We start from the raw sequence: 17,624 nt of genomic DNA, 5'->3' as shown, positions 1-17,624 counted from the left end.
CACATTATTAGTTATTTGGAACCTTTCCACTCTCCTCAAATGACCAGTCCTGTCCCTATTTTGCTTATTCTTTCTTCATTTCATATTTTATACTCTTTCTTTCCCCAGTCTAAGTTTACTCAAAGAATAAAATGTTTTCATTTCTTTCGAAAGCTAACATCTATATTCTCAGTCTTATTCCTCCTTTCCTTCACTGGAACCTTGTTATTCTCCCTTTTATGCTCCATGCCGGGTTCTCTGCCTTATCACACTTAATCTTGAAAAATATCTTACTTCTACTCTTTTCCTATCCTTCCCGTTATCACTGAGCTTGTTTGATTTATAGTTGTTGACTCTAGGTGTCCAATTTCTCAACTTTTATTCAACTACTTCTGCAGTTTGACTATTGTTTCTACTAGTGTTCTGCTTCCTCGAAAGTAAGCCACTTTTCTTACCTACCCAGATAGACATTGATTAGGTTGATGACAGAATGTTTTGTATCATCCCCAAAATAAGACTGAGTTCCAATTGCTAATCTGTGTCTTTTCTTTTCTCATCCTGTCCTACCTTTTTCAGCATTTGGTATTTTGATTCTCCTTAACATTCACTTCTCCCTTGTGTTCTGTAATACTTTAATGGTTTTTCTACTACCTCTCCAACTAAATGCTTGCTTTCTTTGTTATTGCTTTTTTCCTTTACATACCCCTTACGTATAAACTGGGTTGAAGCTTTGCTCCTCCTCATTATATATCACTTTTAGGAGGTGGTCTCTGCTTTTATTATGTAAATTATCACAAATTTGTGATGACTCACAGATGCCACATTTTCCTTCATTACCTGTTTTACTTGAGTCATTAGGTCTTAAGCACCCCAAAATTAATATTTCTCAAGCTGAAAACATTGCCTCGATATATGCATGGAACTCAGTAAATACTTGTTGAATCAGTGAATAACTCATCTTAGTCTCCCAATCTGTTTAGTCTGTTCTTTTTTTTTTTTTAGATAACAATTTTAACCATTCACCTGTTCTCATATTGCAAGCCTTATAACATCTTTGACCAACTCTTGTCTGTGCTGGTTAATATTAGTTATCGTATTTTGGTCCTAAGCTTAACTAATGAGGCAGATGATATTCCCATTTGCAGATGGTAAAAATAAGGATCACAGAGGTTGTGATTTGCATATAATTTAACAGGTAGTGGTGGAGTTGAAAATTAACATCTGATTTCTTATCACATGTTTTCTGGTTTTCACAGAAAACATTCTAATGATAAAAGCAGTGTGATGGACAAGAAATTATTGTCAGTGTACTATGTGAGTTAAGGTAGAGAAAACAGGAAGGTGAGAATACTTTAAATTGTTATGTGATGAGATGAAGTCCTAATTTGGTGGGAGGAATGAAAATCAAGGATGTGAGAAGTTTGTCCCTCAAGATTAATAGAATTTTGACATCTGGTAATGATGCAGTGATGCCGGTAAAGTATTGAACAATCCCTCAGATAACAATGATAAAATCTGGATAAAATTTTGAAAGAAAAACTCTAACTATTTAAAAGCAGCAGAAAATGACCAAAAGGAGACAGAAGTCAGCTGAGAAGTTATCCTTTAAAGCCTGAAACTACAATGTGTAAGAATTGTACATTTGCGGTTTTCTTGCTTTTGGGTGCGTCCCAGCCAGCCTCCTGTATTTCCAGTAGTACAGGACAGAAGTTAAATCTAGCCAAGTAGCTGGAAATTTATTGAGGAAAATCATAGAAGCAAGTGAACCACTGAAAAGTAAACAAAAACTGGTGGAATTTTTTGCCAGCCCACCACCATTACAAGCAATTCTAAAGGAAGTTCATCTGTCTGAAGGGAAATGGCACCAGATTTCAAGTGTTATAACAGGAAGAAACCAACATCAAAAATAGTGAGTAATTGGGTAATTATAAAAAACTATATACAGTTGACCCTTGAACATTATGGCATTAGGAGCACCGACCCTCCACACTGTTGATAATCTGAATATAACTTTACAGTTGACTCTCTGTATCTGGGTTCCGCCTCTGAGGATTCAACCAACCATGGATTGTGTAGTACATATTTAGTGAAAAAAATCGATGTATAAGGGGACCTGAACAGTTCAAATCTGTGTTGTTTAAGGGTTCGGTGTATACTTTCATTATTAAAAAAAAATTACTGATTAAAGCAAAACTTATAATACTGTATTTTTGGGTTTGTAATGTATATATGAGAACAACAGCACAAAGTTGGGGGTGTTGTGTTTTTGTATTTCTCTGATGTTAATGTTGAGCATCTTTTCATGTGTTATTGACTGTTTGAATATCTTTGGTGAAGTATCTGATCAAGATTTTAAGAATTGACGTATTACACAGTATTTAATATAACATGTCATAATAAGACCTAATATGACAAATTGACATACTAAGCAGTACTTAATCTTTTTTTTTTTTTTTTTTTTTTTTTTGGCTGCATCGTGCCACTTGTGGGATCTTAGTTCTCTGACCAGGGATTGAACCTGAGCCCTTGGCAGTGAAAGCACTCAGCCCTAACCACTGAGCTGCTGGGGAATTCCCAACAATGTTTACTCTTCTAACTTATGAACATGGTATATCTTTCATTTATTTAGGTTGTTTTTTCATTTCTCTCAGTAATGTGTGGTAGTTTTTTTTTTTTTTTTCTTAAGGTGACAAAAAAACTGAACTCTGTACCCATTAAGCAATAATTTCTCATTTCCCCCTCTCCCAGGCCCTAGTAGTATCTAATTTACTTTCTGTGTGTATGAATTTGCCTATTTTAGATATTTCATACAAGTGGACTCTCATCCAGTATTTGTTCTTTTGTGTCTGGCTTATTTCACTTGGCATAATGTTTTCAAAGTACATCTGTGTTGGAGCATGCATCAGAATTTCCTTCCTTTTTATGGCTGAATAATGTTCCATTGCAGTATTCCACATTTTGTTTATCTGTTCATCTATTGACGGACACTTGGGTTGTTTTCACTTTTTGGCTGTTGTGAATAATGCTGCAATGAAATTTGGTGTACAAGTACCTGAGTCCTCTTTTCAGTTCTCTTGGGTGTATATCTAGGAGTGGAATTGCTGGGTCATATGGTTGTTCTATGTTCAGCTTTTTGAGAAGCTGCTAAACTGATTTCCATCGTGGCTTCACCATTTTACATTACCATCAGTGATTTACAAGGGTTATAGTTTCTCCACATCCTCATCAGTGCTTGTTATTTCCTGTCTGTAGTACCTTTGTGGGGCAGATTCCTTAGGATTTTCTGCATAAACAATCATGTGAACAGAGACAGTTTTACTTACTTTTTGATCTTTTTGCTTTTCTTTTTCTTACCTTTTTATTTGGAATTTCTACAGTATAATATTGAATATAAGTAATGAGAACAGACATTCTTGCCATGCTCCCAAACTTAGGGAGAATATATTCGATATTTCATTATTAAGTATGTTGTTAACCATAGGACTTTCATAGATACTCCATCTGGTTGAAAAAGTTCTTTGCTGAATGGTTTTGTTTGTTTGTCTGTTTTTAATCATTAATGGTATTTGATTTTATCACTGACTTCTGCATCTATTGCCACAATCATATAGATTTTCTCTTAAACTATTAATGTGGTTGAATTACATTAATTATTTTTCATGTTAACTCAACCCTGCATTCCTAGATAAACTTTACTTTGTCAGACTGTATTACTGTTTTTATGTATCACTGGATTTGATTTGCTGAAAATTTTGTCAAAACTGGAAAGTGTCCTCTTTTCCTCTATTTTGTATACTACTGGCATATGTTTATATGCCAAATATATAGTTTGTGTAAATCTGGCATATGTTTTCCTTAACTGTTTGGTAGAATTCACCAGTGAAATCATCTTGGTCAAGAGTATTTTTTGAAGGAAGGTTTTGGATTTATGGATTTTTTATTCTTCCTGGTTTTATTTTTTTATGGGTAAGTCAGCTGTTTTAGTATTTGGTGCTTACCTGGTTAATCCATTTTTCTGTTATGTAATCTGGTTACTGGATTGGATTTTTTTCTCTCTTTTCAAATAGTAGTTTTATTCCTCATTTAGTTTCCTTGGGTTAGTTACACTAATGAAGAGAGCTACATCTTAAGTATTTAGTGATTTAAAAATATGTAAATGGACTTATATATACTACCAAATGTAAAATAGATAGCTAGTGGGACGCAGCCACATAGCACAGGGAGATCAGCTCGGTGCTTTTTGACCACCTAGAGGGGTGGGGTAGGGAGGGTGGAAGGGAGACTCAAGAGGGAGGAGATATGGGGATATATGTATATGTATAGCTGATTCACTTTGTTATAAACCAGAAACTAACACACCATTGTAAAGCAGTTATACTCCAATAAAGATGTTTAAAAAAAAATGTAGATGTATAAATTGTCTTCGGTTCACCGATGTGTCACCTAGGTTTTGAACTTCTTTTTCCTCCCTGTTTTAATGCTTTTGCTTGGATGCTAAAGAGGACTTTAGTTCATTGTAGTTTTGTACTGTAGGATTCTTATAATAGCTTTTTGTGTGTATGTGTGTGTGGTCCTATGTTGTAGTATAGTCTTGCCAGGGAAAACTTGATTTTGTTTGATTTAAGCTCTGGTGGATGCCGTTTTTCCCCCTGTACATTTACTGCTACCCCAGCACAACCTTATATATAATAAAAACAAATTTCTTTCCTAAACTGGAATGTGAACTTTTGATCTATAATAGTTTTAACCTAACTCACAGTATACATGGTAGGCAAATTTGAAAAATACCCAGATGGTCATTTAGCATATAGCAGTTTAATAAGTTAAAAAAATTCCTGTTATTGCCTGTTTTGAAATTGCATAGTGTTTTGAGCTAACTAGTGTGATTTGAGCCTAAATTTTAATGTGAGGCACATTCTAATCCTGCTTCTCTCACTTACCTTTCTCACTGTGAATTTAGTAATACTTTGATTATATTCTTTGTACTTTCTTAGAGATCCATTTTTTATTTTCTGTTGCACTTCCTGAAATTTGTTAGTAATTTTTTTTTCTTCTCCTACTGTTACATAAGATTTGAATTCCTGGGACAAAACTCTGGTAACAGTGGGTAATTCTTTTAATATTAGCACTTCTTTCTCTCATTCAGTTATGTAGTTATTGCCTGGCAAATGTCTGAAAAGATCTTTTAACACAGATTTAAAGATTTTTGTAGGTATAAGTAGCAGACAGTTTGTTTGGTTTTGGCTAAAGTAATCTGAGCTGGGGATATATTTCATTTAATTTGGGTGTAGTGGTATATACTTATATGGAGATCAGTCATGACCATGCATAATTAAATTATTGCTAGCTGTCCTATTGTAGGGATGTGTTCTTAATGTCCAGTGTCTCTAGACATTGTGACAGGAATGTATAAGGCTAGAGCGCATATACATCATGAAAGTGTCCTCCGATGGTCATTACTAGAAGTATGAGTACACTACTAGTAGCAGCAAAGGAGAAACTAGGTTTGAAATGTACAAAGTCAGAATCAAGTCTATGGAAACGTTTACAGATACGTATCTAAAACTGTAAGATTAAGTTTTCATCCTACTCATTCAAAATGTCTGTACTCTTGTATAGAAAATAATCCACAATGTAATGTGTATAATTGTATATTCACCAAATGTTTTTCCTATTTTAGTTGAGATAGCATATTTAATAAAATTAAAATATGTGATTTCATCTGCTTATTGGAACACTTTAGTAAAGCAAGTATGAAATAATAGACTTCTGATTTGGAAGTATGTTAAAGGTGTATTCTTTTGTCATATTTACATTTATTTAAGAATTAAGATAAAATTTAGATTAAATTAATGGAATATGAAACAAAAATGGTTAAAGATGTGCCACAAGTAATTAGAAGTTATTCTGACATTGCAAAGTGAATTGTGACATAAAAATGTTTCGATCATGCAAAAGCAGTAATTCATTTAAGAGGAAAAAATAAATTATAAACAGAAGTAATAGGCTCTTGGTTTTTTGATAATCCAATTAATGAAAAAGAATGAATCATATGAAAATATTGGAAAAATATTTAAATAACTTACTTGTTTGAAACCAGAATCTCTGATCAGTGAACATAGCATAAAACTCATAACCCACCAAGAATGACATTGATGATTGTCTTATCATCAATGAATGTCTTAAATTTAGGGTATGTAAGATTAGTTACTGCACAAGAAAACTTGAATTGAAATCTCAAGTTTATATATGAAAGAAGCTTGATAGGAGTTCCTCATATTTGTCAACTCTCTCAAAAATTTGCACGACATTCGCAATAACAGATTGTGAAATTCGAAGTTTGTAAACTTTGAAGAATAAAAAATAAATTATGATCAACTATGCTAGAGGAAAGACTAAATTATCCTCCTAATCTCTGTATAGGAAACATTATAAAATTTTGTCACATGAAAAGCCAAGCAAAGAGTACTCAACCAAAAAATAAAGGAATTATGGCGTAACAGAATTGTGTCAGACATTTAATTAACGTGTTATTTTTCTGGATTTATTTATGGTATTTGTCAGTCTTTTAAAAATTAGTATTTTGTTATTTTTTCACGTTTCAAATATGTATTCACTTTCATTTCTAATTTTGTATTCTTTCTTTTAAATCCTCCAGTTTTTAGAAGCTTCAGGCCCCTTAAAACTTAGATGTGCCCCTATTAAAGGGATAGAGCACAGATGCAAGTGCAGTCTGATGGGCTTGGTGGGGGATGGTTTAGAGAGACTGTGTCTTTCTGAAGAGGTGGCACTTGAACAAAGATCTGATTAAAGGCATGGAGAGAACCTTATGAGGGTTTGGCGGAAAGAGCAATTCAAGTAGGGGCACTGTTGTGGGAATGTCTGGTATGCTTATTAAGAGGAGGCAATGAGGTTGGAGCCCAGTGGTTGGAGATGAGATTGAAAAGGAAAGCAAATTATATACTTAAAGCAATTATATATGGCCTGGATAAAAATTTAAGGAATTTAGATTTTGATTCTAGTTATAATGAGGTTACCATTGGAGAATTTTTCACATTTTCAAACTGGCAATGAAACTTTTTCAGGTGCTCATTTGGGGACCCAGTTTGCTTTCATCTTTTAGGTCCTTCATCCTTGTGCTTTATTTTCATGTTCCAACTGTATTAGGAAGGAGAAATAATCTGCATACCCACTCTCTTAAAATGCCCAGTGCAGAAGGGCACACATTGTTTCTAAAATTCATTTTCCTTTGATGAGAATTTAGGTGTAATTGTAAGGCAGAGTGCCCTGCTACATTGCCGTTACTATGGAAAGCGAGAATGAATTTTGGTTAGAAAATTTGTTGTCACTACCACATTAATACTTAGGTATTAGGACCTAATATCTGACTTATTCTGACTTCTTCTTAGGATTCCATATGAAGGTTGTACTATAGTTTAATGTTTAGCCATTCTCTTATTGCTAGATTAACGTAATTTTGAAGTTCTTGGTATCATAAGCAAGGCTGCAACAAGCAACCTTGTTATGTTTACTTGAATATTAGGGTAGCTAACAAAAAGTATAACTGCTGTATAATAAACATTAAAAAAATGTAATAGATACTGTGAAATTGTCCTTCACGTGTTACTGTCATCAGTGGATGGGTATATCCATTTCACTACCTCCCCATTAATACTTGATGTTGTTTTTGATAATCTTTTAACTGAAAAATATATTCTCATTGTTTTGGTTTGCATTTTCTTAATTATTGGTGAGGCTAAACACCTTTTTGTAAGTTTTTGGTAATTCTTTCTACTGTGAGTTGTCTACTTATATATTCCCATTTTTTCTATTAAAATTGTCTTTAAAAAATATAATCTGGTTATCATTTTAACCCTTTGGATTTTACATCTCTTTCAAAAACATTGTCCCAGTTTGTTGCCAGTTAAAAAAAATTTTTTTAAATGGTGTTTTATATCGTACGTGGTATTTCTATATTGTTTCAATATAGAAATGGAAAATATTGATAAATTATATTACTGGTTTCCAGACTACTCTGTGGAAGCAAATATTTTACAGATTCTATAGACTAAAGTTTTTTTAGATAAAGAACGTTTGATGTTTATTTTCTCCTTTTTGTTTAAAAAATTTCAGACCTACAGTTGAGAAAATAGTACAGTGAACACCTGTATACTCTTCACTTAGACTCAACCAGTTGTTAACATTTTGTTAATGTTTTGCCACATTTTTTCCAGTCTGTATCTCTATTTCTATTCATATCCATATCTACATTTACATATACACAAATAATCTTCTTTTGATTACACATTTAGAAAGTAAGTTTTGAGCAAGCAGGTGGTTGCCAGAAGGGAGGAGGGGGTTGGAGGAAAGAACTAGGTGAGGGCAATTAAGAAGTACAAACTTCCATTTGCAAAATAAATGAGTCATGGGTACGAAATGAACATTGTGGGGAATATAGTCTTTAACTATGTAATATCTTTGTACGGTGACATATTGTAACTACACTTAACATGGTGATCATCCTGAAACGTATAGAAAAACTGATTCACTATGTTAACAGGAACGAACGTAGTGCTTGAGGTCAGTTATACTTCAAAAACGAACTAACAAACATACATACATAGAAAAGGAGAACAGATGTGTAGTTACCAGAGGTGGGGTATGTGGGGAGGGTAATTGGATGAAGGCAGTCAAAAGGTATAAGCTTCCAGTTATAAGACAAGTACTAGGGGTATAATGTACAACATGATAAATATAATTAACACCACTGTGTGTTATATATGAAAATTGTTAAGAGAGTAAATCCTAAGAGTTCTCATCACAAAGAAAATTTGTTTTCCTGTTTCTTTAATTCTGCGTCTGTAGGAGATGATGGATGCTCACTAAACTTACTGTGGTAATCATTTCATGATGTATGTAAGTCAAATCATTTTGCTGTATACCTTAAACTTATACAGTGCTATTTGTCAATTATATCTCAAAGCTGGAAAAAAAAAGTTTTATACATTCTAACACTTAACTGCTAAATACTAAGCATGTATGATATAAAAATAAGATTTTTGAAAATGTATAGCAACAGTATCATTATTGTACCCATGAAAATTAGCCTTGATTTGATAAAATCTAATAATACTGTCCATTTTCAAATTTTCCTAATTGCTTTCTAAAGATTTTTATAATCCCCATCCCCACCTGCTGCCTGCCCAATCTAGGATCTAATCCAGGATCACTCGTGTTTGGTTATAATGGTTTTTTTTAGTCTCTCTTAATCTGAAACACTCTCTTGCCTTTATTTTGTATTTTATGACACTGACATTTTAAAGAGTCCCAGCTAGTTGCCTTGTAGGCAATTTTACATTTTCAAATTTTTCTGAGTATTTCCTTATGATTGGATTCAGGTTAAAACATTTTGGCAAAACTACAACATAGGTGATAGTGTATGCTTTTCAGTGTATCACACATACCAGTTTGGTTCATTATTGTTCATGATAAGTTTGATTATTTTCTCAAGGTGGTGATGGCCAGATTTCTTTATTATAAAGCTGCTTCTCCCTTATTGCTTATAAGTAACCTGAGGGTGATACTTTGAGGCCATGTGAATATGTTTCCTCCCAAGTTTTCATCCAACAGTTTTATCATCTGTTGATGATTCTTGCTTGAATCAGTTATTACACTGAGTTTTAGTGTTCACGGTATTTAAAAACACAATTTTAAATTAACCACAAATTTAAAACAGTTGTGGTATATCAAATTTTAAAGTGTTAGACACCACTAGTATATTAACTTGTGCTGTCAGAGCAGCTTTTTAAAAGCATTTCCTGCTTTCTTCTAAATGTATTGTCAATGCCCTCCAGCAAAGAGCACCAGAAGCACAGCTGCAGTTGGACAAGTTGGGTGTATTACTCATTGCAGCAAGGGAGAACACACACTATGGGTGACCATGGGGTCCCATTAAGAGGGTGTCAGGACTTAAGGGATTTGGGCTTCGGTTGAGTGATTTGGGGAATGGTCCAAGGTAGCAGAAGTCCACTCTGGATTGGGTACTGTCGAAAAGCAGGAACAGCTTTATGATTTCGTACCCCAACGAGTCTTATCTATAGGGATGGCAGAATAAAGTGAGACTAGAGCTGTAATTGTTAAAGAGGCAGCATTCACTCATACTTTTTGCAAGAGGGGGATGTTTGGTATTTTGTGGCTTGGAGAGTGTTCATATTTTGCCTGTGTTCAGATCTGATTACTGAGTGGTCTTGTTGTAGTCTTGGTCCATCCTGATCAGAGTGACCATGTCTAATGCGAATGTTCTTTGAAATTGTTTTATGTTCAGCAGAAGAATATCAAGGCTGGCAGATGGTACTAGGCAAGTTCCTGGATATTAGGAGTTCTTTTCCATCTCTCAGTGTCATTTAAAAGGAAGTTTTAAACTCACCAGTGTTTTTTAAGGAAGTTTTCCAACTGGATATATTCTGTATGTAAAGTTTAAGAATGATGACTCTACTGCATAGGTGAGGGGACTGGAGGGTGTGGGCTCAGCTAAAGGTGGCTGAGACTCAGATGCGTATACAGCTCCTGTGTTCTTTTTGTGCTTTGTCGATAATGTATATAGTCGTTGTGTAGTTAATGAATCTGTAAATATTTCGAGCATATTGTATTACAGATAATATTAGTACTCATTTTAAATTTGGAGTGTTTAGTTTTATACATTTATAATAAGTTAACAGTTGTTGGAAACTGTTAGTGATTTAGCTTTGGATTGAAATGTTCCAGTGTATCTTTTAGAAATTTCTTATTCAGGTACTTATCTTTATGTATCAGGATTTTCTTAATATAGTCTAACCCAAACAATACAGAAATAAATTGCTGAAACTGATAAAAACTCATGACTACATATTTTTACATTTATTAGACAGCCACATTGTTTTATTAATTCTCTTTATGTAAGTAAATATAGCTCAACATAACTTTACACTAATAACATTGTTCATATCTTTCAAATATTATAGTTCCATTTAAGATTTTGTTTGCAGAAGGTTCTTTTGGGAGGAAATGGTTGAATATCACTATCTTATGAATAGCATAAAGTAAACATTTTCAATTTGTTTAGTATTGTTACTTCTTTAACTCAGAATAGGTATAGTACATATTTATTTATATAGTAATGTATATTTATGTGTATTACATCCCCAGATCTTGCTTTTGAGGATTTCTGACTTTTCCGAATCTATTTGCTATGGAAATTAGCAATTTTAGCTCCAATATAATTAGAAACCTTATGATAAAATATAAATTCCACAGAATTTGTTCTGGATAGTAAAAAAAAATTTTTAATGTTTTTGATATGACTATTTTAATAATATGTCATACACTTTGCTTTTTTAAAAAGTAGCATATCATGATCATAGTTTATTTTTGGATAACTTAGGGTTTCCCATTTGAATCACGGTTATTATACAGGGATGCCATTGGAGAGAGTTTACAGTTTAACTCATCCCTGACTTTTCGAAATAGGCAAGTCAGTGCCCTAGGCCATTTTTCTTTCCTGCATTTCCTCCTTTCCCCCTCCCTTAATACCTATTAAAACCATTGTTACACTCCATTTTATAGTTATGGCAGAAGGTTCTGCCCTCCTCCATCCTTACCTGTTATTATCCACAGTTGGAAGGTGTTAGTATTAGGGATTTATAAAGTATTACTTTCTGTACTTTGTAGTACAAAGAAAATTGGTGTTTTTATTGTAGTATTGACTGTGCTTTTTCAAACCACACTTCCCCCATGGTTTGGAATCACCACTGTATGAATGTAAGGTCAGTCTGCCTATGATATGACTCCCCATTTATCACCAGGGTTAACTGAATTAACTGCTGTCTATAAAAAGAATCTTAGGAATGACTGTTGGGTTTGCTCTTTGCATGTTTTGGCTACTCTTGTAGTTAACTTGGCTATGGTATTGTAGCAACTTACTTGCCTCAAAGAGATTTGCCCCAAAGCTTGTTTGAAAAAAGTGGATCTGCTGATAGTTTTGAAAATATGATGATCCTGAAGTCATCTTTCTGGCTTGACTATTTTTCTTATGGCATTAATGATAGATGGGATGCTATTTTAGGTAGTAAAGTTATGTTGTAGTCTGAACTTGCTGTACTATTTTGGCTAGTAACTTAGCGGAGAATACCACTTTTTTAGTGGTGTGCAGGCTTCTCTCTAGTTGTGGCATGCACGTTCTTTTTTCTTTTCTAGTTGTGGCGCGTGGGCTCTGTAGTTGTGGCACGCGGGTTCCAGAAAGCGTGGGCTCTCTAGTTGAGGCGTGCGAGCTCAGTAGTTGTGGCACGCAGGTTTAGTTGCCCCACGGCATGTGGGATCTTAGTTCCCGACCAGGGATTGAACCCGTGTCCCCTGCATTGGAAGGTGGATTCTTTACCACTGGACCACCACTTCTCACCTGTCATTTGGGGCTGTTTCACTGCACCTTGCAGTGAATATGCAGAGGAGTAACTAGATCCTAATTTCCATAAGTTGATCATACCAGTTCGGGAACATTTTAATTGTGGTTGTCTAGCTATGTTAGGGCTGTATTGGTTTTGCTTTCAGCTGTGCTACAAAGTGGAAAAGATTGAATTGCTTATCAGTCTCTCATCACACGCTAAGACTTTCCAGTGACCCATAGAAGTGACATAGCAAACCAAACATAACTGGGGTGGTTTTCCAATCACAAGCTCCCACCTTCCCACCTTCCTCTCTCTGTCTCTCTCTGTCTGTCTCTCTCTCCCTCTTTTGCTGTTTGATTTTTGGACTTGTTTCTTGTCATATCCACCCTGTAAGCAGTTCTTTCCAGTTAGAAGTCAGTTGACTCTTAATAGAGCTGGTTTATACAGAGATGGGACTAGGGTAGCAATCCAACATGAGATTATTATGCTGTCATTTTAAAATGAGCAAATGGCTGTTTATGAGATGGTGGTTTGCCTAAGATAATATTGCCTACTGAGGTTTGTCTGACCTAGAGCCCAGATGTGTTGGTTTCCTAATAATGTCTCAGTGTTATGATGGATCATACACATCTGGATCATTCTTTTTAGTTGACTAAGTTGATACATATCTTTTATCTCTGAGAGTTAAAAATATTAAAAAAGTCAGAAATTTATTAGGCACTCTCTCTGAAGGTGAAAATAAATGTGCCTCATAAACTAGTAAAGTTTATTTTTGACCACTGTGTCAATCTGCTTAGAAAGTTTATTTTAAACGTCAACTTACAAAAGTCTCCTGAACTTTCTCCTTTTTATGGTGTTGGGGAGGATAAGAGTGGTGGAGAAGTCCAGTGGAAACTGAGTACCACTACCCTTTTCCTTTACCTTCTAACCAGAAATCTTTCCTGAATTCCACAGTTAATATCTATATTCCTACCCTTTTCCTTTACCTTCTAACCAGAAATCTTTCCTAAATTCCACAGTTAATATCTATATTCCAGCTCCAATTCTCAGGTGTCCTACAATTCAATTTAACTCAGTTTGGAAACTAACTATTGTTAATGATAAATCCCACAAGTTAAAGGGCAAGGTTTCCAACAAAACTGCCTTTACTTGAGATGCCAGCCACAAGTGTGTTCCCCAAGCTACCTGCTCTTGTCTGACCTGTTTACAAATTCAGAGGTTTCTACAACTAGAAAGATTGGATGGTTCCCTAGAATGATTCACAGAACTCGCTGAAAACTCTGTACTTATGATTATACTTTTATTTTAAAGGATACAGCTCAGAAACAGCCAAATGGAAGAGAGGAATAGGCAAGGTCTAGGGTGAGGGTAGGGGCCATACAGAGCTTCCATGTCCTCTCCTCATGCTCTCTGTGAATGCCACCTCCTACCATATCAATGCATCCACCAACAAGGGAGCTCCCTTGAGCCACAATGTTTAGTGTTTTTATCAAGGTCTTATTATGTAGGGGTAATTGATTAAACCATTGGTTTTGTGTGATCGAATTTAATCTCCAGCCCCTCTCCCGTCCCTGGAGATTGAGAGGTGGGGCTGAAAGTTTTTCTAGTGACCAACCCCCATCCTGAAGCTCTGTAATACCACTCTGAGTCACCTCATGAGCATAAACTCAGGATTGGTTGAAAGGGGCTTTGACAGAGGTAGTGTCAGAATGGAAGGATTGTACCTTTAATTTGTGCATTCTGACACTAACTCTGGTTAGTATCAGAATTGAATTGAATTGTAGGACACCTAGTTGGTATCGGAGAATGAATAACAAAAGACACTTTTATCACTCAGGGAAGTCACAGGCTTTTGCCAGAAACTGGGGCCAAAGACCAAATACATATATTGAATGCATTTTAAATTGTATTACAGTGTCAGTGTAACATCTTTAATCTTTCGAGTTGTCTTTGGGATTCTTTACTTTGTCTCCAGACTGTTTATTAAGATTCTGCCAAAAAAATAGGTTTCACATTTTAATTTCTCTGCTTCATTTCCATGTTCTAATTTTTAAATTTAAAAAGTTTAGTTTTATTTAGATGTAATTAATGCATAATTTGATGAGTTTTGACACATGTATGTACTCATGAAGCCATCACCACATTCAAGATGAATATATACGTCACCCCCAAAAGCCTCCTTATAACTCTGTAATTCCTCCCTCCCCTCCCCCACTTTCCAGGCAAACACTGATTTTCCTTTCTGTCATTACAGGTTAGTTTGTATTTTCTTGAATGTTATATAAGTAGAATCATATAATATGTCTCCTCTTTTCTCTGGCTTCTTTCCCCCAGCTTAATAAATTGGAGATTTATCCATATTGTTGGATAGACTATCAATACTTTGTCCCTTTTTATTATGGAATACTAAAATTTTGATTTGGTTTTATACATCACAATTTATTTTCCATTTACCTGTTGCTGCGTTGGGTTGTTAACAGTTTTTGCCTATTGCAAATCGGCTACAAACATTTGCATGGATTTTTTCATGTGGACATGTGCTCTCCTTTTTCCTCTGAGTGCAATAGTGGAATCATATAGTAGGTATATGTTTACCTTTATAAGAAACTAGTCCTTTGTGTAACTGTTTGAGGTTTTTCCCTATTTGTGGCTTGCCTTTCATTTTTTTTAACCAATGTCTTTTGAAGTTTAGAAGTTTTTCATTTTGACGAAGCTGAGTTTATATCTTTTTCTTTTATATTTCATGCTTTTTTGATATATTGTAGGAGGTTGACTAGTATCCCCAGCCCCAAAAATGTCCATGTCCTAATTTCCAAAATCTGTGACTATACTATCTTATGTGGCTTAAGGAACTTTTCATATGTGATTAAGTTAAGGATCTTGAGATGGGGAGTTTATCCTGAATTACCCTGGTGGGCCCAGTGTAATCACAGACTCCTTATAAGAGGGAGGTAAGAAGGTCAGGGCAGAAGAAAGAGATGGGAGACTGAAGGTAAGAGGTTAGAGTGGTACACTCTGAAGATTGAGGAAAGGGCCAGGAGCTAAGGAATGAGGCAGCTTTCTAAAAGTTAGAAAAGGCAAGGAAACAGATTCTCTTTTAGAGCCTTTAGAAAGGACACTGGCCTGCCAACACCTTGATTTTTAGCCCACTGAAACTGATTTTGGGCTTCTGACCTCAAGAACTGGAAGAGAATAAATTCATGTTGTGATATGCCAGCAGCCTTGTGGTAATGTGTTATAGCAGCCCTAGGAAGCTAGTACAGAAGTGGGCGGTGCTGCTGTAACCAATACCTGCACATATAGAAGCGGCTTTGAGATTGGGTAATGAATAGAATTTTGAGGAACATGATAGGAAAAGCGTAGATTGCCTTGAATGTACTGTTGGTAGAAACATGGACGGTAAAGATCCTGAAGATGAGGACTCAGAAGAAAGTAAGGAGCATGGTAAAGAAAGCCTATAGCTTCTTAAAGAAATGCCAAAATGTCATAAACAGAATTTGGTGGAAACATGAACATTAATGGTGCTGCTGGTAGGGACTCCGAAGGAAATGCACGTGTTATTGGAAACTGGAGTAAAGGGGATCCTTGTTAGATAGTAACAGAAAGCTTGCCTGACTTTTGTCCTATAGTTACCTAGCTAACTCTCTTCTGTCTTGCCTTGGTAGAGTAGCAGTCATGTGTGTATAAATTTTGCTCTTCTTTTATGTACTTGCATAAAGTACTTCAGTTTTAATTAAAGTGACAGATTTATATTTTTATATAAATTAAATTTACATTTTAATAAAATGTCAGGATTTTTCAGAGCAAACATCTTAGTAGACTATGCTTATTCTTGAGATGTCATTATTACTGAAGTCTTTTTGCAGTTTCCCTTTGAATAAATGGATATGCAAAAACAACTTGCTGTAAAACCCTTAATTTCTGGATTTTCCTGATGACTTCAAGAAAACTATTTTTCAAACCATAATTTTAACTTATCATTTTGAACTAAAATGGCTATTATAAAACACATACCTTGGTTTTAATGTATATATGCTCATTGAAGATAAATACTTAGAAAGTAGAAGTGCATTGTTTGGTAAAATAATTTTAAATGATAGCTTTTGTTAATGGTTATTATTTATTAGTGTGATACAACTTATAAATATCTGTGCATTCAGTCTTTACCCTGTTCTTGCAAATCTTTTTCTTCTGTATTCTAGGGTTTTTGTTTGTTTTGTTTTTGGAAGGAGGATATATAAAGCAGTAATCATTACTATATTTTCAACCATTGCCACGTTGAAACTCAGTGTTTAAATTTGAAACAAAAGTTAGTGCTATTTAAATGTGGAATTCCTAAATATTATAGTTCCCTCTTCTGTCTTTTCAGAGCTATTGCACCATGTTAAATGTTTCAAATTAATTTCAGCAAGTGTTTGAAAATTACCAATAGACTTAAATTGCTGTTCAATTCTCTGGAGTTAGAAGGACTCCTGTGTCTGCCACCTCAAACGTCTAGTATTTCTGTTAAGTTTGGAATTTGGAATAGTCATTATCAAAAATTATTTGCGGGAAATAGGAAAGATTGGGGTACAGGGTAAATGACATAGTGAAGAAGCATATAGACAGTTTCAGGATATAAGAAAACTAAAGTGGTTTCTTCAAGTCAGTGGCATGAAAAAGAGGGGCAGGGGAGTTGCTCTCAAGTGAAAGAGATGTGAGAAACAAGAATCACATACCAAGAGTAGTTCTTTTTGGATTCTGTTTAGTAGATCACATTATCTAAAAATAGACATTCTTGAGGCAGTCTTAGAAATTTGAGTATTGACTGGTATTAGTTAATACCTTGGAAGCTTAATTTGATAAGTGTGATATAGTGATTTCATGATTATATAAGGCAATGGCAAAATTAAAGATATGTGATGTGTGTGGGTGGGGGAATGGAGTGACATGATATCTGGGATTTACTTTAAAAATACCTCAAAAACAAAAAGAATAAAAGGCAAATATAGAAATATCGATAATATCTTAGAATCATATTGCTAAATCTTTAAAAGTATTATTTATGTTTCTAATGAGAAAAATGAGGCTTTTCCCGGCCATTTCGTTCTTCTTTTTTTTTTTTTCTCCTTATGATTTATCACCATCTCCTATAGTAAATATCTGTTTTGTTGTTGTGTGTCTTCTCCTGGAATATAAGTTTAATGAAGGCAGGAGGGATTTTTATCTGTTTTGTGCATTGCAACT

At 34.6% G+C, this 17,624-nt stretch overlaps 1 protein-coding gene across 4 annotated transcripts in view; it reads left to right on the top strand.

The window, feature by feature from the left end:
• FBXW7 (F-box and WD repeat domain containing 7) overlaps positions 1-17,624 on the top strand; it is a 204,503-nt gene that overhangs the window by 64,373 nt on the left and 122,506 nt on the right. Inside the window, exon 3 of one of the 4 annotated variants that reach the window (XM_082389896.1) lies at positions 1,787-1,888. The exons of the other annotated variants lie outside the window; for them this stretch is intronic. Within the exon in view, the coding sequence (XP_082246022.1) occupies positions 1,838-1,888 (51 nt within the window). The 5' untranslated portion in view covers positions 1,787-1,837. The remainder of the gene's footprint in view (positions 1-1,786; positions 1,889-17,624) is intronic. 4 annotated transcript variants of the gene reach the window in all.

This window comes from Balaenoptera borealis (assembly GCF_965194805.1).
Source record: "Balaenoptera borealis genome assembly, chromosome: 4".
NCBI classification, from domain to species: domain Eukaryota; kingdom Metazoa; phylum Chordata; class Mammalia; order Artiodactyla; family Balaenopteridae; genus Balaenoptera; species Balaenoptera borealis.
The sequence above is the reverse complement of the archived record's forward strand: the minus strand, read 5'-3'. Positions and strand labels throughout refer to the sequence as shown.